Here is a 27,383-nt window from a genome sequence, read left to right on the forward strand (position 1 = left end):
AAATTATAAGAATTGATGTTATAACAGAGCAACAATCAACCAAACTTTTTTTTTCTGTGCAACTGTAATGTTTGTAACTCGAATAATAACTCACTCAAATTATTCCAGTCATGTTTTTGAAAACATCAACATGTGAAGTCTGCACTGGTCAAAATTACAAATGACCTCAAACTTGCATCAGAGGAGGAATTTCTCTCCGTACCTGTTCTTTTAGATGTTCCTGCTGCCTTTGACAACCATCAGATCCTAAGAGAATGATTATTGCTTCAGGGTGTCGGCAAGACAGGGAGTTTATTTGGTCTTTCTGTGACTTGGTGTACTGTGTGAAAACACTGGGTATCTTTGGGGACAATTTAGGAGGCAGATTGCAGATGTTGATCCCATTTCTGGTGTTGACATCAAAAATGAAAAACAAGCTGTGTACAGATTGACTTTCAGCATTTGATAAGTACAGTGATATCCCATGTATTTGTGACTTTAAGAAGTCAATTACAGCTGACTCTGTGACCTTTCATTATTTGGCCTCTCAGGTCAATCTGACCCTACCTAAACGGCTCGAGGAGAGTACACTAAGTTCACTTAGCATAGAATGATTATGAGTAAGCTCTCATACATGCAATTGACCATTGATTACTTAGACAGAGACCAGAGCATGTTTGCACATGACCAAAGAAATGGCATGGAAATGGAGTTGACCAATTTCTTTTTTTAAAGCTTTAATTGTCACATACTATCATACTGTATATGGCACAACCTTACAAAACCACAATTACACACAATTATATATTTTATTGTATTGTGTCATGAAATTTGCTCTGTACATTTGACCCATCCCCGAGGACTAGTTGGCAACCCGGCACACATCCTGACGGGACTGGGGCTCAAACCTTCTATTAAAAACCTTCTATTAAGCAGCTGAAGCTCTTACCACCCAACTCGCAGTCACCCTCATTTTTGGGAGGCCCAGTACTTGGAAAGAGTAAAATTATTGTATGCAAGCAACAGTAAATTTGAATATGTTTAATTGATTGTTTTGATTGAAAAACTGTGGTAAAATTGTAAATGTTGTCTATTCTTATTCAGTTTTCTCAGGAGGAACAACTTCCATCAACAGCTGGAGATGCATGGTGACAGGTCCTAGGGGTGAAAGGTCACATAAGGCAATGCATTACAAAACTTTATCCATTTTGAGAAATACTATATTGGGGGTGGCAGTGGCTCGCTGGCCGTCACTCTGCCTCCCCTTGTACTGTTTGTACACGGGGAGGCAGAGGAGGTTTGTCTTTCTTGGTGCATGCTGGGAAAGGACGTGATAGGAAGTGCGAGGAGTGTGTGGTGTCTGAGTGCGTTTTTCATTTTGTTTTTGCTTATTTTTTCATGTTTATTCTCATTTCTATTAATATAGTTTAATCACAGTTACGTTTGGCAGTTTGTGGGTGTTTTGGAGGGATTGGGGGCGATCTGGCAGCCCACAGGGCGACATGTCGGTGAGCTCTGGGTTCGAGACTTGTTGGCATGCCATTAAACTGGCACAGGCAGTCAGCTGCTTGGTGGAAGAGGTTAGTTTAGCGGTGGGAGAGAAGGTCGGGTACGGCAGCATAAAGTCAGCCTCCCGAATGAACAGCGCGGTGGTGATATTCCTTGATAGCATTGAAAAGGTAGTAGTGGAGGCAAAAACTCGGGTCTGGTAGGAATGCAGGGAGGCCTTGGAGGAAGACTATCGGTCAGCCTCAAAGAAATTCAGGCAAATCATTGGGCGCCTCGGGAGGGGAAAGCCAACACTGTTTACAGTAGAGGCAGATGAGGATATTGTCGGACGGTGGAAAGAAGGATCTCCTCTGCTTCCATGTCTTACACAATGGAAGCAGAGGCTGACCCGCTTGCATCCGGGATCTAGTTCTTTCAGTCATGACCCAAAGGTCATGACCATCGGTGAGAGTAGGAACCTAGTTCGACCGGTAAATTGAGAGCTTTGCCTAATGAGTCAGCTCCTTCGGCAAAGCTCTCAATTTACCGGTCAAACTAGGTTCCTACTCTCACCGATGGTCATGACCTTTGGGTCATGACTGAAAGAACTAGATCCCGGATGCAAGTGGCTGAAATGAGTTTCCTCCATAGAGTGGCTGGGCGTACCCCTAGAGATAGGGTGAGGGGCTCAGTCACCAGGGAGGAGCTCGGAGTAGAGCCGCTGCTCCTCCACCTCGAGTAGAGCCTGCTGTGGTGGCTCAGGCATCTGCTCGAGATGCCTCCTGGACGCCTCCCTGGGGAGGTGTTCCGGGCATGTCCTGAGACCTCAGGGAAGACCTAGGAGATGCTGGTGAGACTGTCTCTCGGCTGGCCTACAAACACCTCAGGATCGCCCTGGAGGAGCTGGGAGAGGTGTCTGGGGACAGGAAAGTATGGGCCTCCCTCCTGAGACTGTTGCCCCTGTGACCCGGCCCAGTTGAAGATGGATGGATGGATGGATGGATGGATGGATGGATGGATGGAATTAACTGAAAGTAAACTTACTCATGAGTTTGAGTGCCCACTTGACTTTCCGATATATAAAAAAGTAGTAGAAGATAAGTCCACTGAAGATGAAAATAGTGCAGTAGAGGTACTCCAAAGCTGGCTCGTACAATATGGGAGCCACAACCAAATAGCAGGACACCAGGACTACTAGGGCTGGTATAATGATTGGAACCTTTTAGCACAAAACAAATACACCAAGTTCATGGTTCAGTATTCATCATTGCTATTATCATGTGATCATAATGGCAACTGAATTCATTACAATTAATGTGATAATATTGCACATTTATTACCATTAAAACAAAACATGGTCCTTAGCAAAGAGGGCATTTCATATTAACTATCCCTGTATCTAGTAACAGGGACAGACCAAAGAGTAGTGGTCTGCAAAAACCGTATTTCAAAAACTTTTGAGAGAGAAGAAAACTGACAACTCCTTAGTTAGCAAGCATTACCTTGACTGGTCTATATAACTCTTTCTTGGTGAAACGCATGCGTATAAGGCCCAGCACTGTAAGACCATTAAATATCCACTGGGCAAAGCTGATGTAGTTTATAAGTGTGTTGATGTCTGCTGGCATAATGTAGCACATAGCCAAAAAACCCTGAAAAAGACCAGATAGTTAAGACTTATGTTCCTCTGAGTCTGGTTACATTATATATTTTTTAAACTTTTTTGAGTCTCAGCAAAAAACAAATGGCATGGCATTTAAAGGTAAAAATTCAATTTGACAAGTATATATCATAGAGTCCTTAAACAAGCAAAACTCACATTGAACAGTAGAGCAGGGGATGGAGTGTAGTTTCTCAGACTAATATAGGACAGAATTTTCACAATGTGACCCTCTCTTCCGGACACATAGACCAGTCTGTAAGAGATGTTAATACATTTTTTGTTGCTGAATACTCTTCTTCTGCTATATTTTCTTATATTTGTTCAACTTCTATCTTCGTTTGTGTGCAACCAAGTCTTTCCAGCCATAAAAAACATTATCTCAGGTTCAATCTTTACACAAGAATTTAGCTTTCTCATTTTACATTTTTGGTCACAGACAAAAATGCATGTTAAGCTTCTATTTTAATTACAAAGTGCAAGAATTTTACCTGCCAGCAGTGAAGCAGCTTCCATTGGCAGCACCAAATGTGGAGAAGACAACAAATAAAGGAACAATCCAGGACAGAGGGTAAAGGACTCTATCTCCAAAAGTCTGAGGAGACACAAACAAATCCAAACAAAAGACAATGAAGTAAAAAAAAGCTGAGATGTTATTGATATTTAGACTAACTTTAGAATAAACAGAAAATGTACAAATACTGCATATTTTTTGGATATGCAGACCAAAGAGTATATTCATAACAACCTCATCACTTGAGGTTATTGTTCATTTTTAAACCACACTGACAAGTAATTACCATCTAATTCCAAAATTCTTCTATGTTCCTTCTTACCACAGCTACAGCTGGGGAACTCAGCACGTCAGCCCCAGTCATAACAGTGAAGTAAGCAACGTTTACCATCACATAGCACACAGATACCAATGGGATTGCAATGAGGATGGCCAACGGCAAGTTCCTGAGAAAACAAGAAGTTCAATATGGAAGAATGTATACAGATTAAATTTAAGGGAAATTTCTTTCAACAAATGTGAGCTAAACCCATCCATTTCCTTGTAACTGCTTATTTGCCGAGTGGAACATGGGTCCGCTAGAGCCTATCTCAGCTGGAAATGGGCGAGAGGCGGGGTACACCCCGGAGGAGATGCCAGCTCATTGTGGTGCCACATAAAAAGGCAACCACACACACACTCACGCCTACAGACAATTTGGTGCGGCCAAGTCACCCAAGCGGCATTTTTTTGTAGGTGAATCAAACCCAGTACCTTCTTGCAGTAAGTAACAGCGCTGCGCCACCTTGCCACTGAAGCTAAGTAATCTATTCTCATACCAAGAAGTAACAGTAAACTTTGTTGTTTTCATGTTTTATAAAGACCAATTAAAAACTAGAGATTGGTCTTGCTGTCTTACCTGTTTGGATTTTTGAGCTCCTCTGTGATACAATTCAGTTGATCCCTGAGAAAACATGAAAATAAGATATAAAGTTAAATTTGTCTGCCCTAATACTATCAAAATCACACAATATGACAACTGTCATAACTTTTATTCCTTTATTTTTTGTTTGCATGTATTCTCATAGTTTAACACAGTAAAAAGGGGTCAACATTTTATGAGATCAATGCTTGTTTCAGTCTTGCAGCAAAATCTTTTATATATTTCATTGCGTGCTATGAAATATATATATATTCCTAATCACTGTCCTCTGCAGAACACCCCATTGAAATCATGCAAGAACACTTAACCAAGATAAAATAAATTTTTTCATCATTGCCATCCAAGGCATCATTTTAACCCTTCTGCTTCATTGGCTGTCATGTCAATGACATGCTGATCTCTTTTTCCTCTGACCAATCTAAATGTCACAATGACACTGGAAAGAACTTCCATGATAGTCTCACCAAAAATTGAGACTCTGTCAGTAACCTAAGGCGTCCTGCCCATTAAAAAAAAAAAGGTTACAGGAAAGGAGCCTGCACCCCTCCACTTTGACCAGAATCATTAAAGAAAGGATCCTAGCACAAGAAGAAATGAGGTTACCAGGAAACTATGTATGTCGTGAAACAGATGATAATGACAGTAAGTATTGATGAAATTTAAAACTAAGTAAACCATGGCCTGAATAAACTCATAACAATTTCATAGAGATAAGGTGCCTCATCTAGATTAATAAAGTATCTATCTATCTATCTAGATGAGGCAATTGTAGTTACCGGCAATTGTAATCTCAACATTGAAACTTCAAAAACACTTCAAAAACCTTTATAGAGCCACTGTTTCTCAATGTATGGCGAGTGTGTATGGATTAAAGAATTTGTGGGAAGAATGTTCAATGTCAAATAAGAGCTCCTGAGCAGAGTCTGGTAAACCCTGGCAGAAATGATATAATTAGAAGTAAGTTTTCAGTAAATTAACTGTTACTGGTACAGCTACTAGTTAACTCCTTTTGCCACTGAAGAGGATGTTTCCATGCAAGAGGACTTGGTCCTACTTACTGGGATCCTGTATGGTGCCATGTTTCTGCAATAAAGCATTATCCAGTAAAAAAAAAAAAAAAAAAAGGCAGGAGTAGATAGAGTTGGGTAAGATCAGTGTTCCTTTTACAATACCAGTAGGATATAATTTTATTAGTTACCAAAGTGCATGTCACGGAGCATGGTAAATTTTAAGATGTGTTTACAGGCTTGAGGATTTTCAAGGTTATAGGAGACTGGTTTGCTCAGACTGTCTTGAGTACGAATGTAAAGACAATTGTAACTATTTCAGAAAATATGACAACAACCTACTTTTACGCATTTTTCCTACTTCAGCATTGAAAGCAAATTGAACCGAAGAATAACTTACCATCCATCATAAGCCCACAGCCCACTGTAACATGCCAGTCCAATGGCTCCAGCAGACAATGATGGGCTGTCAAAAGCATTGGAGAAATTTTCTGTTTTCCCTACAAAAAACAGGTGTGTTAGAGGGCAAAAACATGAATCATGGTTGTATGTTGAAATAATGGTGGTGTCTTTAGGCCCACCTTGTGCTAACATTACGATGCCACCTCCCACTATCACAGCAATGACGAAAAGTTTGGCCGCAGTGAAGAAGTTCTGAACATAGCTTGCCAGTTTGACACTGAAACAGTTGACTCCAACAATCAAAACTGAGAAGACAAAATAAATATTATAATTATATACAAGTAAGGCATGTCAGTAAATAATATTAAAGGGGTCCTACTGTGAAAATCACATTTTTTCAGGTTTCTACATATACATAGTGGTCCTCCCTAACCCTACAAATTCCTAAACTCTGGAAAACAAATGCTTCGTGTATCAATAGATACTATATATGGAATTTTGGGCTAGACACCCAGGTAACTATCCATTTATCTCAGCTCCCATCTTGACATAACAATGGGAGTAACTGACAGAGTGATTGATATAACCTGAGCCCGTCTGTGAGAACACCCCCCTCTCCCCCTGATAAGTGCACGTTCAGACACTGTATATATTTTACATATTAACTTTTTTCTTTGTTTTTCTAATCTTATCTATCCGACGGGCTAACTGGGACCTTCAGAAGGGTATTTCTTGTTGTCCTATGTGAAAACGTGTGTCAGCAGGACAAATAAAGATTCTGATTCTGATTCATCCCCGAGGTGAAGTTCCTGTTAAGGTATTAGTGTGTGGCTGAGAGCTAGACACTGAAAGTTCCTCACAAGCTGTTGAAGTCAGCTAGTATTTGACTTACAAGTTAGCTTTGCTCAGCTCTATATTTTCAGCGTCATAGCGAACACACACACACACGCATACACACACACACACAAACGCACAAACACACACACCACGTTTTTATATTATTTACAGTTGCTTATAACCATAAGTCCGTGACGATTGTCGGGAAACACAGCTTTAATTTTTTCCTCATCATACTCATCAATTGTGCCCTCCATTAATTTCAGTCCCATTTGGATCCGTTGGCAGAGCAGGGGGCCGGACAGACTCGGTAGGCCCAAACGTGTTTTGAGAGTCTGTTGGGATCGTCTGGCAGAACCCTCTGTCAGTGAGGTCTTCAACTCCCACTTCCAGGAGAGCTTCTCTCAGATCCCGCAGGAGGCTGGCGACATTGAGTCAGAGTGGACCAACTCCTCCACCTCCATTGTCAAAGCGGCTGCTCAGAGCTGTGGTCGTAAGGTCTCTGGTGCCTGTCGTGGTGGCAATCCCCAAAGCTGGTGGTGCACACTGGAAATAAGGGATGCCGTCAAGCTGAACAAGGAGTGCTACCAAATCTTGCTGAATTGTAGTACTCCGGAGGCAGCTGGCAGGTACAGAAAGGCCAGGCTTACTGCAGCCCAAGTAGTTGCGGAGGCTAAAAATCGGGTCTGAGAGGAATGCGGGTAGGCCATGGAGGAGGACTATTGGTCAGCCTCGAAGAAATTCTCGCAAACCATTTGGTGCCTCAGGAGGGGAAAGCGGTGCACAACCAACACTATTTACAGTAGAGGCGGAGAGCTGCTGACCTCGACAGAGGATATTATCAGGCCATGGAAAGAACACTCATCTCCAGAAGGATGTAGTTATACTCTCTTTTCATCCAATTATGGTTGCAGGATTTCTTTCCCTGCCACTGTTCCTCCTTTCACAGAGTTACTGCAGAGTTAGTGTCCTTTTCCTGAAGCATGCTTTGACATGCAAGAATAACCATCAATGTCAAGCAGAACTCCGGGCGTGCACTGCGGAGCCATACATATACACAGGCACTCATGCACGCACACACTCACACCTACGGTCAATTTGGGACCAACCAATTAACCTGAAGCACATTTTTTTGGAGGTGGGAGGAAGCCGGAGAACCCAGAGAGAACCCATGTAGACTCGGGGAGAACATGCATAGAGTGGGACCGCTTTGCTGTACTGCAACAGCGCTACCCACTGCGCCACTGTGCCGCACTTCCAAAGTCTAATAGGTTACATTTTTTCACTCCTACTTTGAATTTAACATCACAGACAATGTTCAGTTTTCCCCACATAAATGTCTGAGTTGACTTTAGCTAAACAAAGCTTGAATTCCTGCTCATCCGGGCAATAGAGTTCAATAGAACCAATCCATCAAACCACGTTACCCATCTCCTGACTGGAACGTTTGGAACTCTTACCACAAAAACAAAAGAGGGGAATCTCCCAAAAGTAACAAGTTACAAGATTAACATCACATTTATGGAATGGTTCATTGGTAAATTTATCACAATTGGACTATATGTGACTCTTACCTATAGCTGCTGCTGCCAGACACTTGGTGACAACAACAGGAGGAGTGCATTCAGGGTAGAAAGGAGTGGAAGCATATTTTGCAAAGCTCAATGTGATAATGGCTAAGCCTGAGGGTTTCAGTACCATGACAGTGGTCCAGGAGAACAAGTACGCTATAATGGAGCCAAAAGCCTCCATTAAATATGAGAACATTCCTCCAGATTTAGTGATCATGGTGCCAAGCTCAACAAAGCAGAGAGCACCTGTAAAGCAATACATGCACAAAAAATGTGATCAAACAGAAGTTGAAATATGTAAAGATACTTGAATTTAATTGCTTCTGATTTCAATATCAAACAAAGTTCTGTTTGGATTTTTGTGGTAGAACCGTTTGACAATTTCAAAAAAAATGTTAAAAAAATAGTTCAGTTTAAACAACATAAAATCTCAGATTATATGACAAATGTCAATAAGTCAACTATGAAATAGCAGATAGGGTTTTCTTTTGGATTTTACTGTATTGTGGAGATAAAGATATGGCAAATTGTATGTGACTTCTGATGTTTATTACGATATTTTTTTTTAAAAACCTGAATAAATAACAAAATCTATATACAGTACATAGAATATATCACTGTTAACATGCACTATGGTGTATATATATATGTGTGTGTGTGTGTGTGTGTGTGTGTGTGTGTGTGTGTGTGTACATATACACTTTGTATATGTTGTTGTGTATTTCAATATGTATTTGTATTGTTTGGCAGAGCATCTAAATGGTGCATTTGCTGTTGTAAGTCGTCTTTAATTATTGGTACAACATGCTTGTGTCAGACACATTCTGGTCTTGTCAGTTAACCAACAAGTGCCATTATTAGTGGCTAGTCCTCTGACTCCATTTGGGTAAATGACACTTTATGACTTTGCCAAGCACAATTTTTAATTCAATGAACATCTGTTACTTCAAAATGAGAGACTGGTTGAGTCAATTACTGTAAATATTATGTGTGAGAACAGTCTTATCATTAAAGAATTATTGTTATTGTTGCATAATAGGACTTGTTGTTGTTGTTTTCAGACTATTACATTATAAAGTTATGGATATTACTGAAACTGTCTCTATAAAGACAGAAGGCAATTAGGATTGAAATTATCTGATACTGACCACGATCGTGCATTGGTTTAGATACCATTCTTACCCAGCATGGCCAACACACCACAGGCAGCCCAAACGATGAGACAAGGTCCAACGGCTCCAGTGTGCAGCAAAACAGATGAAGGAGAAATGAATATGCCAGACCCAATCATTGTTCCCACAATCAGGCAGACGCCACTAAAGAGACCAACCTGAGAACACCAGAAAAGAACAAGAAAATAATAATGTTGAGTAAAGTCCTCAGTCAGAAATAGCTGACAGAAAACTCCTTGTAAGTCTAGTTTTTTGTCAGAAACATTAATCCATGTTTCTGACATCGATGATATTGAATGGTTTTTCAACTGTTCTATGTAATCTTTGATGTGTACAAAATTGGTGTAGAGCTGCTACTATTGAAGTGATTCTGTTGTACTGATCTTTGGTGTAGTAACAACTCTTTTCCATCTTTATTATTCGTATTTCACCAACTCCTGTGGACTTCTGATCATCATTGTTTTTATCTGTTCCAGAGAAAGCCCCTTTGTCTAGGTGTAGTCGCTCAGCCCATTCTTCTTCAGTTGTCGAGCTTTTTTAACGATATCAGCATTCTATTTAGTGACACTCTCATTAATGTAGACATTTTTTCCTTGATTCAGAAGAGCAATCTTGTGTTTATGATTGTCAAATTATATCAACACTGCAGGTGGTCTCCTACCTCCAGATTGCAGTGGATAACGTCTCAATGTGGTCCGGATGTCATGGTTGTGTTTGTTGCTCTTGTCATGTTTCTCTGCTCTGCTCTTCCTCTCCCTCTCTGCAGTGTTGGAGCGTGGCAGGAGGCAGGTCTGGGCTCGTGGGCATTCTGGTCTCCACACTTTAGTTTCATCAGACTGATTATCTGTGGCCAGTTTCGCCATCTTTTTCCCCCGTTGTTCAGCGGCGGAAAATTTTCTATGTAATGCTCTCTGTACCTCGCCACATTGCTGACCTCGTCTCCTGTCACGTGTTTCCCGCTGCAAGGTTTTTGTTTCCAGTGATTCTCTTGTTCTTGGTCTTCATGAGTTTCTCCCTGACTAAGGTGATTTTCCGTTGTTACTTTGTTAGGTTAGCCTTTCTTTTGAAAGTGATTTTCTGTTGCTACTTTGTGCTTAATAAACTGTTCGCTCTTGTACTCTGCCTCCGTCCTGGCCTTGCTTTTGCCTCGCGATGGATAACAGAATCTCCTTCTCCTCCACCTCACATCTTACCTGTGGAGCATACCCACTAACAACATTGAACATCACACCTTCTATTTCTAGCTTCAGGTTAAGATGTCTGTACGACAACACTGACTGGAGTTAATGTGTAAACAGCTGTTGAGGCACTCCCTGGTCCTCAATTTCGATCTACTGTACGTTATCCTTTAAGGTACAATTATCTCATAAGTCTCACATCACAACTCACTTCCCTTTGAAGTACGGTGGCCTTGACGTTCTGTCTGCTTTTAGTCTGGCAGTCCATGCCGTTTTTGGTGGAACCATTGTGAGACTCCTTCCTCCTCCTGAAGGTGTCTTCATCCATTTCCATCTGCTGGTACACCAACACATTTTTTACAACATGAACGTTCACAGACATTGTCCAAACTAAGCTACATTTACTAAAATCCTTCTACAAGCCGTTCAATTTTTGCTAAGATCAAAGATTAGTGTAATCACCGGTACAGATAACGCAATTTGACAAGTACGAGCACAATACGAGTAAAACTCATGCTCATAAAATCCTCACAACTGTCACCCAGAGCTCCCACCCCTCCCAGAGCCAGAGCCAGAGCAGAGCTCATCAGGACAATAAATTACAACTATAATGATTGAGTTTTTTTTATTTATTTAATTGACACAACTTCTCTGCAATTACAGATCCAAACTTGAACTGTGAAAAAAAAAAAAGTATTTCTGTGATATTAAAACAATTATATCCTGCTTCAAAATACATTGGTGACATCATGAGACCTTAACGATAAAAATTATTAACAATTAACTATTATGAACATTACATAATACTGTGTTGGCTGCCAGCCGGCTTGAGACACTGCTATTGCAAGTCCAAGTTGTTTTGCTTATTGCTCACACTGATATTTCCCCCATTCAACACAGGTAACTTGTGTTGAGGGAGAAATGTCACCACTGATAACTTCTTTACTTCTCTTGAAATTTCCAAGGCACTAAAGGCCCAGAAAACCAGCCTGGTTGGTCAGTAAATAAGAGTAGACAAGAATGATGATGACAAGATGATGTCACAGAGGAACCTCGTAATGCGACTCATAAAGGAACTTTGCCACACGTGAAAGCAAAAGCCTGACAAATGATGGTGCAAGAGCCCCATTTGGAGCAGTTGAAGATGGAGAGGAGAAGGCAGTGCCAGGTGAAGAACATGTAAGAAAAATAAAGCAAAATTGTGTCAGATGTGACGAGGTAGTGGGAGTTACACATGGAAGGTACAGGTTATCTGTGTTGACTGTGACTGATTGGGAGTCATAAGCAAACCATCTTGGCATCGTAACATCAGTGTCTCCAGCTGGCTTAACTGTTCATAACAGTTAATAATTTTCATTGTTAAGGTCTAATGATGACACCAACCTATCATGTCAAAGTTCAAATTTGGATGTGTAATTGCAGAGAAGCTTTGTTGTGTCACCCACGGTCACCCACCCATTTCTGGTCAAACCGCACCAACGTCCGGTTTAAGCCCCACCCATTCCGAGTACAGATATGGATACAGATACAAATACAAATAGTGGTGTACTCGCTCATCCCTAGTAAAAATAACACAGTACTGTATGATATAACTACATTCCATCTATTCCATCTATTACAGATGAAAGACCAAAAAAAAATCTTAAAAGTTTAATTGACAAGATTCTAAAACACAGCAGTTCATGTGATGTTTAATTGTGTGGTGCCGCAATAAACTCTGTTAGATACATCACACACATGACAATCAATGAATAAAATTAAAAATTAAATGCTTTTTCCACTTACGTATGATGAAATTTCAGTGACACTCTATGGACTTTGAGTAAAGGTCTCTTGAGGACAGTTCAAGTAGTATGCACCAACAGATGAAGATGAGCCAGGTTTAATGAAGTAGAGCAGGAATGTCTGATGCAAATGCAAACCCTGGCTCCTTGTGACTGAGCACACTGCAGTGGGACGTCCTCAGATATCCTCAGAGTAAAGACAGGGAGAAGGCTGCATCAACAAAAATTTAGTTTGTGGGTTATTAAAATCTGCTGATAAGAGCTCATGAACCAGGAGTTTAGTTTATTAGTTTGGAAAATGTGTTTTTGTTTAAAACTGCAGTGTATTCACATTTTCTTCTCTTTCAGATAATTTACAATTAATGTAAACAAAGTATGTAAATCATTAAATTAAATACAGAATCAGGTAAAAATTACTACCACAGCAGGAGTCATTCACAGCAAAAGAAGTGTGTGTACATTCTCTGCATATTTTATTCTTTTATACTTTTACCACTTTATCTGTGGTCAGGCAACTGCCCAGTTTCAGTATACTAGGAAGATGTTGCAAGACCTCATATTCCTGCTACATCATGAGACATTTAATTAGTTTTTATTACACTTTCCACACTTTCAGAGCAGTTCCAGATTTTTTAAAAACTGTCTCGTCTCAAACATGACTAACATCACAGTGCTTCTTTGAAAAAGACACATGACACTCCTGCTTTCTGTTTTCTGTTCTAACAATACTTTTTTTTTCTGCTCATATTTTTTAAGATCTAAAAAGAGAATTCTACACTAAAAAGACCTATTCTACTCAAAAGTGCTTGTATCTTGCATGAAAAATATTTGTTTTTCCTATTATTGATACCACCATTCACAAATTCCTCCTGTCTGAAATATTTACCAAACACTAATCAAAAACAAGAATGCAGCAATTTGTACTTGGTAAGCACCCAATAGTCACTGAAAACTGCATTACCAATTTTTTGGACAGCTCTTTTTGTGAACCACGCTGATGTTGTGGATACTTGGATGGTCTGAATGCTGCTCTTTGTCTCTGTCTTCTTTATCTGCACTACTGATTGTTCTCTCTCTCTCTCGAGAATCAGAATCGATTTTAACTATTTCAGAGCTATGACTGATTTGGATACTGTTACAAACCTATGGTGGGTCAAATGTGTCTTATGTTCCGTGTTAAATGAGGAACTTATTTTCAGTCAGTGTTTGGTTTAATTCAAGTATATTCTGCCCACGTTTCATATGATGTGGGGTTTTTTTTCAACTTCATGAATAAATGTGATTTTAAAAATTAAATCAAAATATCTCTATCTCTGTCTCTCTCTCTCTCTCTCTCTCATGTCCCAGAGACTCCTAGAAATAATGTTTTATTGATTCCCTATTTACCATAAACAAATAGCTTTTTTTTTTTTTTTACCAATGCCCATTTCTTGTGTGATATAGTATACAGTATGTAACATAGTTGAGTAGGTTGTAGTCTGAAATGGGGAAACTACCCTATCTACTGTTGTACATGTCTGCATCATGCCTGCTTCATGTTAGCGAAGCATGATGGGAAATCCTCAGTACGCCGCAGGATTTTCATGAGACAGGTAATGTCCGTGCATTCGTGGACAAAATAAATTATAATTTTGAAAAGTACTTAAAAGTTATTCTGGGATACATGCCTGAAAGCAAACAGCAGTGGACTAACTGTTACATTTTGTGTTAGGTCAAACATTAACTTTGTGTACAGTACATTGTTTCACTTGTAAAGAACGTGTCCAGTACAGTTAGTGAACAGGTTGTATCAGTGTTTTCCCAGACAGGACATGTGCTTGGGTCCACAAATTGACACCTTGTACACTGTCTCCTGTGTCCATTTGTTGTTGAATGCAGAATAAACCCCCACATGAGCTATTGCCACCACATGAGTTCCAATGTACATCGGTTACATATATACCGTATATATACAGTATATATGTATAAAAATAGATATATATATATATATATATATAATACTGTATGTGTGTGACCGATGTATGTCTTCTCTGCATTAATTACACTCTGGATCGAGGCCTGGGCAACAGAACCTGCACAGACACGGTGCACCTGCCGCTATTGCCAGTAGGTGGCAGTAGTCGCTAGGGTACCGTGTCTAACGTCACTTCCGCTAGTACTACGTCACTTCCAGCAAAAACAAAACAGGCAGTCGTAACAACGTTCCAGTGGACTGAACACAGAATAATGCTGAAAGTTTTAGGATGAATACCGCCTTGAAACACTGGAAAGAGGCGGCCACTCTTATTTTAGTGGCCGGACACAGGCCTGTTCCAGACGGGCTTTCAAGGACACCGCTGGCGGTCGCTGGCTCGAACCGGGGCCGCAGCCCTGGACCTCCACCTCTGCCGCACCGGTTTGATTACGACGTTCTGATGCTTAAACGAAGCCACAAAAGCGGGTTCATGCCCAACGCGTACGTGTTTCCCGGTGGCACCGTGGACTCCTCGGACTTCTCTAGTGAGTGGCTCGACATTTTCAAGCATGTCAGGAATTTCCCCAATTTTGCAGTGGCGAGTGTCAAACAACCGCTGGAGACCCGACCTCCCATCTTCGCCACGGACCGACTGAAGTTAGGCTCTCCTATACCGGGAGAAGTCGCCTTCCGGATCTGCGCGTTGAGGGAGACGTTCGAGGAGTCCGGTGTGCTCCTGGCGGTGTCTCCGCCGGGGGAGACTGGGTGTATCCCAGGCACAGATTTCAGCTGTGCCACTAATGAAGGGCTGAATAACAACTTAAATGGGCTTTGCAACAAAGAACTGATGAAGTGGAGGACTCTGGTGAACCAGAACCCGTCTAACTTCATCAGGATGTGCAGAGAGTTGGAGATACTGCCCAACATCTGGGCTTTACACGAGTGGAGCAACTGGTTGACCCCCAAAGCCCGATACGGGTCGAGGAGATATGACACCGTTTTCTTCATCTGCTGCCTTCAGGAGACCCCTGCAACCCTTCAAGACGAAAAGGAAATAGTTTGCTTTCAGGTGATCGATCATGTCAATTTAATCAAGCACATTTTCAAACAAATTGATGTATTTATCACTTAAGAGGACTTTATGGAATGAAATGAAATCAACTTTAATAACCACAATTTTTCAGATGATTCTTTTTAATAATCATTAACACTTTCAATTGATTTCAATTTTCTGCTTTTATTTTTTATTATGATAAGCTTAATATTAGTGCTAAACTGACACAATGGCCATAAATTTCTCTACTGCAATATTCTAAGTCAAACAGGAACATGTACCCATTATCAGGTGTTTCATTTGAGTTTTTGAGTGTAACTTTATATGCTGGTAGTGCGACAGTTTGTGGGCAAACCATCCTGTGTAATCGACATTTACTGTAACAGTCATGTGAAATGGGGTACGTGACTTACAGGTTCAAGCAGTGTATACATAACTGAAATTACTCACCAACGAGTTCTAAAGATCAGTGGGTTTTACTGATGTGAGTCATTTACACAAATATTGGGATGTGCTATCATTAAATAATATTTAACAACAACACATCCTGATTTCACTCTTCACTATTCAGATGCCTTTTTTTCCATACCAAACTAAAGTAATGATGTTGGAAAACTACTTCCGTCTTTGTGTTTCAGTGGTCTACACCCTCAGAGGTCCTGCAGACCTTCCATGCAAAGAAATTCTGGATTGCTCCGCCGCAGTACTATGAGCTTAGCCGAATGTGTCGCTTGCCTCGGATGAGTGACCTCCACAAATTCTCCATTCAACGTGCCCAAGAAGGCTGTGAACAGTATTTGCCTGTTGTTGTGCAAAAGGAACAGTCGATGTCACTACTGCCAGGTCAATATTGCCTTTCATCTAAGCCAATAGAGAAAAATAGGAAATAGATATTCCTTTAAGTTGAAAAAAAAATGTTTTTTTTCCATGAAATTTTCAAAACCAATAATGGTTGGATGCTACAAACCAGTGTTATCTACGTAATCAAAACTCAAACCACCATCCTCTGTTTATAGCCCTTTCACAGAAATCTCTGGACACCTTTTCATTTTGATCACTATCAATCAGTACCCAATGTGGGACACGTCTTTCAAAGTCTGTTATACAATGACGGAGTTCCAACATAAAATCTACACAAGTGGTTTGAGTTGAATTTTTGATTGTTCTTTAGAAAATTAATGTGCAATACAATTTGATATATATTTATGTATTTGGGAATTTGTTTTGGACTCTAACCGCAGTTTTAAAGAAGATGCAAATATTATATACAGACAGAAAAACCTGTTTAAAGTACATATATTTTCATAAGTATTCTACAGTTCACACATCCCAGTGATGAATGTTGCTCTCTGTGGTCAATGTATTGCACAGATGACATGTTGGATATTCGTTGTGACACTTTTCAGTGTACTCTGGTTGTCAGTGAGTTCATCCCAAAACACACCTCACATATTATGTGTCGTCTCTCAAGGTTTGTCAACATTGATTTACCAATGCTACAAAATAAAGTGCAAAAAGGATCTTTTGCCTTCCCTGTTAAATATCATTTAACGTTCCCAATTTGAAGAGGCTGTTGAAGTTTTATTTTTTTATGAGTTAAATGCTAATTACTGAATTCCAACTCTGGTTCACATCATAATATGCTGTAAAAAATCACACGACGATTTATCATACCTTGCTGGTTGTCTTTATTAATACAGATTTAATACAATTTTGATGTCTCTAGAGTGGAATCAGAAGCAGAGTGATAATGACTCCCTGAGACCTTCACAGCATATCAATAGAATGGTGATGTTCAGTCAGGATGCAACAGTTCTGCCTCAAAAAACTACCGGTACATGGAATTAGCGCAAAAGATCCGTGTTTACCAAACTCTGTTTTTTACATGTTCTTTTGTTGTAGTAAACATAGAAATTGTGTGTTTAAATATTTCTCCCATGCTATACAAATACCACAATAATAGTCTGGTCCTAAATATTGTATACTAATTAGTCCCTGATAAAATTATCATGAGGCTGTTGGGAAGTTTTGAGAAAATGTATTATTGGTTTTCCTTATTTCATCGTATCTCTTGGCAGTAGCAAAATTCTGAATGCTGCTACGCCTGTGGTCAGTTGTCAGTTTTTGCTGTCTTATTCAGTCTGATATTCTTGGTTTCTTTTCAGGTGACAGACTTTACCCTCGGAGCACTTCTGAAGACGCTAAGATGAATAAAAGCACAGACCTCCCGCAGGAAGATCCTCCAGATTGTGGACTGCACCGCATGTTGCTTCTAGATTCATATACTATAAATATACAGATCAACATCACACCCAAGCACAGTCATCTGGTACCTGTTGTAGGACAGGCCATCCCATGTGACTTACACAGTAAATGCTAACACATCATACTGATTGTACTGGCCTTACAACAGCCCATAAGTCATTCACAGTGGACATTTTGAATTGCAGTGTAGTTTACAATGATGACCATCAGTCTGTTGTATGAATGTGTAACAGTTGAGTGACACTTATGCAGCAGAGGCTGGTAGACTTGGAAGCCTCTTGTTTTTGTTTGTAAATGAGCGATGGAAAAATTTTAGCTCCAATGCGAAATATTAAACAGAAGCACAACTCTCACTGTAAAACTCAACAATTTTAAGACATCCTTTTCTATTGGTTTACAGAGCAACAGGGGGAAAACAATTATTGGGAAGGCAAACCTGAGACTTACAGTTTGTCTCAAGTGTGATCAAAAGCAATGGGCAGCACTTGAGATAAATGTGTGTCACAGCAAAATGTCTGATGTGGCCATGTGATAATTCAGTTTTTGTTTTTGAATAAATCTTCAAAAATCTCAACAATTCTGTCTTTTCCTGTCAATAGGGTGCTGTGTCTGCATCAGTGAGGGAAAAAAATGATTATTGCAAATGACTGCAATATAACAAAGTGAAAAATTTAAAGGGGTCTGAATAGTTTCTGTACACACTGTGATTGTTTATTCTTCCAAAGCTCTGGTCCCCTTTTTGAAGACTAGTCTTCACACTTAACAGTTTCTTTGCCTTTGTGTGTGTGTGTGTGTGTTTTGATGGTTCCTCTCAGAACTGCATATGTCAGTGATGGAGGCACTGCAGGGCTTCCACCCTTTCTCTTTGGGGTGTCTTCCTTGCTCACAGTCATGTCCTTTATGACACACTGACAGCTGGTAAGACATGATCTCTGTCATATGGTTGGTACCCTGTGTCTGACATTCAGGAATTCTTTAATTATTCAAGAAATCAATTTATTTATTTTTAATTGCATCTTTTTTAAATGTCTAAATGCGTTTCTGATGTGCTTGTTGATTTTGGTGTCCACACAATGAAAGCAAAACAGCAAATCAAGTGGGTTTTTTTCTTTGTCTCACACAAAACCACAATAAAGTAATTAACCTTGTGCTACATGGATCAATTGCATCATTTATCTTACATATGAGGGGCAGCTCTGGGGAGAAATATTAAAAAATACTGGTTGACAGTGACACAAAGATAGAAATAAACGTAAAGAAAGAGGGTGTAATTATATCAGCGACTGAATTTGCTGATTTCAATTTGTTTTGACCTTTGTTTCCTTTTATAGCCTGAAAATCTATCCTTAAGTCAACTTGGTATGAAATGATTTTTTTTTCTATTATGAACACCGGGTCAGTGCTGTTCAGTCTAATTTTGAGGATGCTGAGGTTTTCTAATCTGCTCAGTGCGGTCCTCACACCACATCTCACTATGTGTGGGATGATGGTGGTAGAAACGGGTTGAGTTTAAATAACACTGCTCAACCTTCTGTGCTGTTTGTGTTGGAGTCCGTTGGGGGTTTCCATGGCAACTCACAGCCTTGGAAACCCACCATCTTCGTCCAGATGAGGTGATGATGCAGCAGTCTGTCTCCGCCAAGTGTGTTGCTCGCCTCTCTGTGAACCAACCTGCATAGTTTATTTGTGACTGAAGGATTGGGTCGCAAATGAACGACTCCGTTGTGCATGAAGTTTCAAAAGAGCTGCACAGTTTCCTTACCTATGGAGGGTCAAGCTTTAAAAAACATGCGCATATTCTGAAAGTTTGATATCTGTGGCTATTTTTAGATGCAGCTTGCGTAACAAATATATCAGCATAGTCAATGTAGCATACCAGTATATGTCTAATATTCAGACATTGATGTAATGATTCCTGTTAAAACAAAAGGGATGTACAGTATTATTGTGGGCAATGTTTATTGGCACAATTTGAAGTCACTCTTCTTGCCTCCTTCTTTTTGATAACTGTAGATCTCTAGATGATTAATATAAGTCATCAGTTTGAAGAGTTTCATGACTCACTCTTAACAGACCTTCCTGCTTGTGCAAAATAACAAGGATAAGCAAGATGTCAGAAAGATTGCTGTGAGTCGAGTGTGAGTGCAGTACGCCGCTGATTTGCACACATCATAGCCTTGCCAGAAAATACTCCCAACTTGGAGGTCTCGATGCTTTTAGGAGTGAAGTAAACTTGCCTTTCAAATTTTATTCTTACCGATGCTCTATTAATATTTCTCTAAGGGTTTCAAACCTCAAAAGGCTGAGTAGACACAAGACAGCCTGAAAATAAATAAGTTAAAAACCCAAAACAAGAAGACATTTAAGTAATCTGCTGGATAAATATGTAATATCCCATATGAGAACAATCTGTGACTGAAACTACAATATTTTACGCATCTTTTTAAAAAATTAGTCAATAAATTAAAAAAAGTTTCATTGCAAATTCATTATTCCCATAAAGAATAATTCAGTTCTCTATTTAAGATGCTATAAACTAATTGGATCCATCATTATAAATAAATGGTTTCACAGTATGAAACTCATGCTGAATGATATGTAAATGCCAAGGGTCCTTAATGCACACAGTTTGCAGAAACCCATGTTAAGTACTGTATGAAGAGCTGATAGCTAGAGTCAATGTGGAGCTAGTTTTCTGTCTAATTGTTTAGCCCAGAGCAATAAAATACTTTTCATTCAAATCAACTGATGATGGCAATTCTATTTTTCCACCAACCACACGGTGGATAATAAATTGTGGTTGTCTTTATCCCAAGATCAGTTGATTATAGTCAGAATCAATAAAGGACCAACTAGCTGTTGTCAAAGTATCTTTGTGGCTTGAATGAAGGAGGCCCTTGCAAAATTGCGCATGGACACTTTAATATACCTTTCTCACATACTATTACAATAGAGAATGACAAAAAAGTCATATTTACTTAATTATTGATCCATCCTCTGAATTCTAGACTGGAAATTTCAAATTAGTCCCAGAGGTGTTTCAGTTCTTCAAGAGATGTTGGATTAGTACAGTTTAAATGGAGAAATGACATGTTGGCCATTCATGATTATTCTAGTATTTTAACACATCAGTTAAACATTTAATATTGTCATATTTTGATTCATTTTGTTCCAGTCTATTATTGTATGCCTGATCTTGTTGAAAACAAGTCAAAACATTGCCTCAAAATTGTGAGTGAAAGAAAAGTATATGAAAACATAAAACGAAGAAAGCTTCTTATAAAGTTGAAAAGAATTTGACGTTCCAATTCATTGTAATGGATTATGTCATCTTGGATCATATGATCTTGTTTTTTGTTTCACCATATCATCCACAGTTTATTAAGCTGACAAGAAATGCAGTCAGATTTTGTGCAAAGATCTCTCTGATATTGTCTTATACAATATCTGACTTGAAAACATTTCTTATCCTAAACTGTCCTGCATGAAATCTTGTTAGGAGTTGGCCCAGAACACTTGCCCTCATAGAGGCTTTGGCTCTGACAGACAGACACCCCCCTTCACTGTATTACAGCCGGAATAACTTCAAAGACTCTTACAACTAAAACCATTAGGGAGTTAAAGCATCTGTGTTAGTCCTATTTCTATTTTGAACTGCACAGTTTTACCACAAAGATGCTTATGTATAAGATAATAATCCTCACCAGCTGATGTACGTATACCAGAAGCTCTTCAGGGAATACAAACTGGTTCAACCTGAAACCCTTAGCTTTCATTCAGAAGCTTCATAAACAACAGAAATGTAGTGTTCAAGTCAAATGTTGCTGGGAGTCATTTCTGCACAGTACTGGTCTGTTTTCATTTATGTTTTAAGATTTTATTATAATAAATATACTTATTTATGTACATCATCTGATGGATTGGTAAAATCTTTCTATTCACATGTTATGTGTACATTCAACACTGTTTGCATGAAAACCCCTGAACATAAACAAGCTTACAGTGAAAAGGGTGTGTGACCAAAAGACAGGACAGTCTCTGAGGTGTCGAAGCTCTCATGAAGCGCATTGTTAAATGCAATGAAGTAAGATGCATGTGTTCTACATCCTGTCCCAAGGCATTAAAACTGTTCTAACAAGAGAGCAGGAAAAATATGTGAAGCTCGACGGTGATGTTGACTCTATTGGTTTCCTTACGACCTGTGGAACCCTACTCCCGACGTAATGGTCCCATGCTCTCTGAACTTTGCTGGATTTTAATTCATAAACTGAAAGCATCAATCAGCAGAACATCAAAGTGAATACTTAACAGTAGGCTACATTTACGCATGAGCTTTTCCGCTAATCCACTTGGATTACGTGTTGTGTGTTTCATCCTGATGGACAGACTCTGTCACGTAATTTCACTTTTTTTTCCCCCCCTCTTCCAAAAATACCGTGACCCCTTGGCCCCTCAAAACACGTTTCTTCACCTGAACCTGCACCCCACTCACTCCCACAGACTGACACACATACTGCTCTACATTTCGTCTAGTGCAACTTCATCAGTTCCTCCGAATACATGTACACATCCGAGAAGGTTAATAACTTTGCCCGTTGTCCGCAGCTTCCAAGCCCTGCCAACATAAGCTCTTCTCTCCGGTGCAGATGCTGGCTCCTAAACCATGACGGCTCCTCCCGTGGGCAGCCCCACGGGGTGTCCCATCAGAGTGGGTTGGCCAGTTCAGGACATGTTGATGACCAAATATCCCAAAACCACAGCGACTGTAACGATGACAAAAAAGGCGAGCACAGCGCAGATGGACGCAAAGCCAGCATCCCTGGTGCCTCCCCCGTCCTCCTCTTTGGGCTCCTCTTCGCAGATGGAGATGACACCAACAGAGGAATTCCCTACACTCATATTAGACTTCAGTTCTGCACCGGCCTCCTGCTTCGCTTCCACAGCCCACGGCGCCACCTGCACCTTCATTTCCATCTCCTCCAACATCTGGCTCACCTGGGAGATCTCTGATTGCAGGTCCCGGAGGTCGGCCGTGTCGATGTTGCTGTCTGCCTCGTATTTCATGTTCTGTACACTCATGGCCCGTGATGCCACCGTGGTGGTGCTGCCAGTCATCCCTGTCTGGATGAGGTGTCTGGTCGGCACCTTGAGGGGGAAATCCTGGCCTATCTCCAGGGACCTTTTCATGTCCACCTCCAGGAGGTCCATGCTGCTGGAGAACAGCACCCATAAGCGCTCGTATTCGACGCGGTCCTCCTTGCTGATGGTCTTGTCTTTCAGTAGAGAGGTCAGTTTAGTCCTGTTGGCCACGGCCAGCTCCTGGGCCTTTTTACGGGTCTTCTTCAGCTCCTCTCGCAGGTTTTGCGAGTCCGAGGTGCTTCCCATGGCGATGACCAGATGTCTGTAACAAGCAGTCACTTTGTTCAAAGCGTCCAGCATTGTTTTGCATTCCTCTTTCCCCATAACTGCTCCAAAAAAATATAATAATAATAATAATAAATTAAAAAATAGATGAAATTTAGAAGGAAAAAAAACGCTCGGTGAAAAATGTCGAGCTGTCCGCGGGGCTCCAGCCGCTGTCTTTAGTTTCCACGGGAGTGCAGCTCCAGCTTTACAAATCCCCTCAACGCACTGCTCAGAGAAAATTCCTCTCTATCCATGCTCCTTCCTGTCTGCAAGCATGCACACAGAGCGGCTTAGAAATTAATGCGTCCGTAAATGGCTTTGGGCTACCTTTGAGCTCCCCTCTCCTCTCCACACCAGGCGGCGGCGGAGCGCGTCTCTCGCAGGGCGCGGATGGTGGATGCGCGAAAATGAACCAACGGCCCTTTTCTTTAAAAAAATGTGATTCAGTTCAGGAATCAGCTACAAGTGCCCCCCCCCCAGCCCCTCCTCCCCCCGTCTGAGAATGCGTATATTTTACAGGTGGTAGAATAAAGTAAAAATGTTAAATTTTCGAAAATGGCGCGCCGCTGGGGAGATGGAGATTTTTACGATAATTATAGGGAGGGAAAGGCGTGATTGCGTCCACTGCAGGAAGGCATTTGTGTTTTTGTTTTGTTAACTTTATCTTCGATGGGGGTGGGTGGGGAGGGATTACTGCCCACTCATGTACCCAATCGATGATGTTTAAATAGGTCTATCAGAAAGCGCCCTCTTCGGTCGCATGTGCGCACTCGGTAGATGTGGTGAGAAAACAAAGCAGTTCCACTTCTATTGGTTTGCCCCAGTACGCCTCACATTTACATGGATCCTATCATTTGCTGTGTTGCCCCCGAAGTGGGCAGGGTTGTGGTATCTGTCAGCAAGGACGCCAAATCACAAAGCCCAAACCTAATCCAATAGCTGTTTGTCAATCCTGCATAGGATTTCAACCCCACTGTCGCCTGTCTGTTATGAGGAATGAAACAAATGTTGGAATCAAGTAATACAATATATAAAGCAGCTTTTCTAATTTGTTGGATAAAAGCAATTCAGTAAAAGCAAAATTGAACGCAATCCTTTTGCTTGTTCGTATGGTTTGGCAGGCCCATAGGGTCTAAAAGATTTTTAAAAATTTCTGGGCTTGGACAATATTCATTATCATTATCATGGGGATTTTCTTTAACAAATCATCTAGAAACATTTTTGTTACTGGTTGTGTGTCTTTGTGTGCTTCAAAAATGAAAATGTGTTATATTTCAATTGGAAAAAGTAACTTTGTCAGATTGCTGCATTTATTTCTACTCTCTCTCTGTCCATAATTGTGAGTCACATGGCCAATCAGACACACTCTGCAGAATGCATACAGCTGCAGCATACATCACCGGTTGGATAATGTGTTGTTTACCTAGCTGGCCCCCGCTGTGATGAGAGGTGAGAGACAGATAAGGCTATGTGGTTTGCTCTTTTTGCATTATTGAAGCGGATGACGTCTAATAATCCATTGAGTGTGCTGTCAAGCTAATGGACTGAAATACAGAGAATGCCCAAGGAACTTGTGGCAAACCTATTTCTTTGCTTTCCACAAGACTGCATCCGATATATTTCTACTTTCCATCAATTTTGATGCGTAATAAAATCTCCTGGGTTAGTTTGATATTAACTTAAGCACATTCTATCTTTCTTCTGTACACTATATTGTTTCATGCATGGTGACCATGTCAGAAATATCTGACTGAAAGTCTGAGTCAGATGTGTTGTTAATATCTCAATAAACAGATCTTCTTCCCATTGAATATGTCTCCATGGCAACCCCTCTCCTCTTGACTAGCACTCTGGATAATTTTCAACAAGGTCTTCAATTACATGCAAGGCAATAAATCATCATGTTTGTTGTTGCATGAATGTTTAAATCAACGTATCATTCAGTTTATTAGGTGTGGCTTTTCTTATTAAAGCCTTGCTTTACATGGAAGCTACAGGAAGCAATACAATTGCAATCTGCCAACCCAAGTCATCTCAGTCTCAAATACACAAAAACGTTGTAGGTACAACTCCCTGGAAATTTGTGTTTATTTAATCTCTTTATCACCTTTACATGGAAGTGTTGACAACTAAGAGGCAGGATTGCAGGATTAAATTGTAAAATTGACTGAGGAGTCTGTCTGCTTGCATTCCTATAATAAGATTCCTGATAAGCTCTTCGATTCAAGTGTTGATGACTCAGACATGCTGGGGTCTGATTGCTCTCAGAGTGATTACATCATGGAAAACAATGATATTTCCTGTGCAGAGGATGTCTTTATATGTGATACTATACAGAAGAGAGTAGGTAGGAGGCCCATATGTTAAGATGGTTTTTCAGATGCACAGTGGAAAGACCAAAAAATCAGTTAAAATACATTTTATAGATATTATTTTTTGCTTTTTCCTAACATCAAAAATAAATACAACATCAATCATTCAGTGGAACTATGTCTGTACAAAAAAACGCTGATAAGCATTCCTGATTGCAATATTAGAAGAATGGCTTTCTCTGTTAGAGACATTTTAGTGCAGATCTGGTAGAAGGAGCCTAGACTTTTGTTTTCTTGCCATCTTAAGATTGCATGAGAGGATTTTTTTTTTTTTAACATTTGCTTTTATCTTTCTGGAAATTATGCATGGATCTTGTTGAAATAACACATTTATATTCTAGGCATAGTTTCTATGAGTCCCTAACTTCAGATTGCAGGGCTAGAATATGATTTTGTACAGTGCTCTATTCATTTACAGTACTGTATTTGGAACTGTTGAGTCCTGGCAGGGCAACGAGTGTCTCGTTTTAATTTCTTTTAAATTTGTTTTCACTAAGTTTTTGACTTTACTTGATGAAATAAAGAGACGGGGGGACGGACGGACAGACGGACAGACAGACATAGATAAATAGATGGATAGAGAGATAGAGAGATAGATATAAATAGGTTTGTGTTATTTTTGTCTTCTTTATTATTAATGTCACAATTTCACATGTTATCACACTATTTTAAGAGTTTAAATAATATAATAGACAACTTCTGAGTACAAGCTGAAGTTAAAGTGAAAGATAAGCAAAAGCATCCTTGAACTCAAGACGCTAAAGAGGAAGGAAAGCAAGGAGACATAAATAGCTTGGTGAAGAGCCTCTGCCAAATGATGCTTTGAAATTATCTACAAATGCTATAATCCAGATTAACAATGTCTTAAAATTCCAGGGTTAAGCAACATAATGCCTTCTAATGTATCTTTTAATGGATGCTGTCATCCATCATGTATTTTCATTATATGGAATAAATGTTGCAGCAGAAAATGGATCCTGACAGCACTTACCAGTGCGTGTGAGACTGGTTAAAAGTACACGAGTAGTAAGATATTTTTCCTGAAAGTGCATTGATGCACTTCTTGAATATCCTCTGTCAGACCTCTTGATAAATCCGGCTGAAAGCTGCAACAGTGACTGCACTTTCCTCTGATATTATCGAATGTTTTGCTTCATGAAAGCATAACAGCATTCTGTTATACAGGTAACAAACATAGCGGCTAAATACGAATGCAGTCTGACCAAAAGGGCTTGTAGTAATTTTTGGTTTGTTTGCTCAACATAATGAGCTGTGTATTTAAAAGTCCCAACATGTATAGTTTCACCTTTCCCTTGTTTAATAAAAGGCACATGCAAATATATATATGCACGTGTATATAGTAAATTTTGAATGGTAAAGCCTAATGCATGTGTAGGTATATATATGAGATACTCACAGGTGGACAAAATTTTTGGTACCCCTCTGTTAGTGAAAGAAAAGCCCACAATGGTCAATGAAACTGATTGAAACTGACAAAAGTAATAACAAATAAAAGTCTACTGAAAACTAACCAAAGAAAATCAGACATGGTTTTGGGTTTTTCTGTCATTAAGAGAGAAGTACCAACAATTTTGTCCACATGTCTATGCTATACCCATCATATGTTTCAACTACATTGGAGTGATCAGAGGACCCAGAGGGCACTATTGAGCGGGCCTCGTTGTGCCAGTAAAAAAATCTGTGGGTAACAGAAATTAGAAATAAGTCGACTTTGCTGTGATGTGAAGATGGAATGTGGTTCAAAAGTCTTGGATCCCTGCTTTAAATAATAATGTGAGCAACATGCTGGCTTGCACA

General features: G+C 40.0%; 3 protein-coding genes across 3 annotated transcripts; 1 reads left to right on the forward strand and 2 right to left on the reverse strand.

The window, feature by feature from the left end:
• Positions 1-822: 822 nt before the first annotated feature.
• Positions 823-12,652, reverse strand: LOC137597961 (b(0,+)-type amino acid transporter 1-like). Its single transcript, XM_068318378.1, has 12 exons — positions 12,516-12,652; positions 10,942-11,064; positions 9,563-9,710; positions 8,384-8,626; positions 6,152-6,277; positions 5,971-6,070; positions 4,540-4,584; positions 3,964-4,087; positions 3,619-3,722; positions 3,287-3,383; positions 2,512-2,686; positions 823-1,137 (listed from the first exon to the last, which is right to left on the reverse strand). Exons 2-12 carry the CDS (start codon positions 11,062-11,064, stop codon positions 1,076-1,078), a joined length of 1,347 nt encoding a protein of 448 aa, XP_068174479.1. The 5' UTR covers positions 12,516-12,652; the 3' UTR covers positions 823-1,075.
• Positions 12,653-14,693: 2,041 nt separating this feature from the next.
• Positions 14,694-18,944, forward strand: nudt19 (nudix (nucleoside diphosphate linked moiety X)-type motif 19). Its single transcript, XM_068316727.1, has 3 exons — positions 14,694-15,537; positions 16,161-16,365; positions 17,688-18,944. Exons 1-3 carry the CDS (start codon positions 14,758-14,760, stop codon positions 17,900-17,902), a joined length of 1,200 nt encoding a protein of 399 aa, XP_068172828.1. The 5' UTR covers positions 14,694-14,757; the 3' UTR covers positions 17,903-18,944.
• Positions 18,945-22,157: 3,213 nt separating this feature from the next.
• si:ch73-167i17.6 (regulator of G-protein signaling 9-binding protein) lies at positions 22,158-23,250 on the reverse strand. The gene has a single exon (XM_068322252.1). The coding sequence runs from the start codon at positions 23,248-23,250 to the stop codon at positions 22,510-22,512; it is 741 nt and encodes a 246-aa protein (XP_068178353.1). The 3' UTR covers positions 22,158-22,509.
• Positions 23,251-27,383: the final 4,133 nt, after the last annotated feature.

The sequence above is a fragment of the Antennarius striatus genome, chromosome 1, assembly GCF_040054535.1.
Source record: "Antennarius striatus isolate MH-2024 chromosome 1, ASM4005453v1, whole genome shotgun sequence".
NCBI lineage: Eukaryota > Metazoa > Chordata > Actinopteri > Lophiiformes > Antennariidae > Antennarius > Antennarius striatus.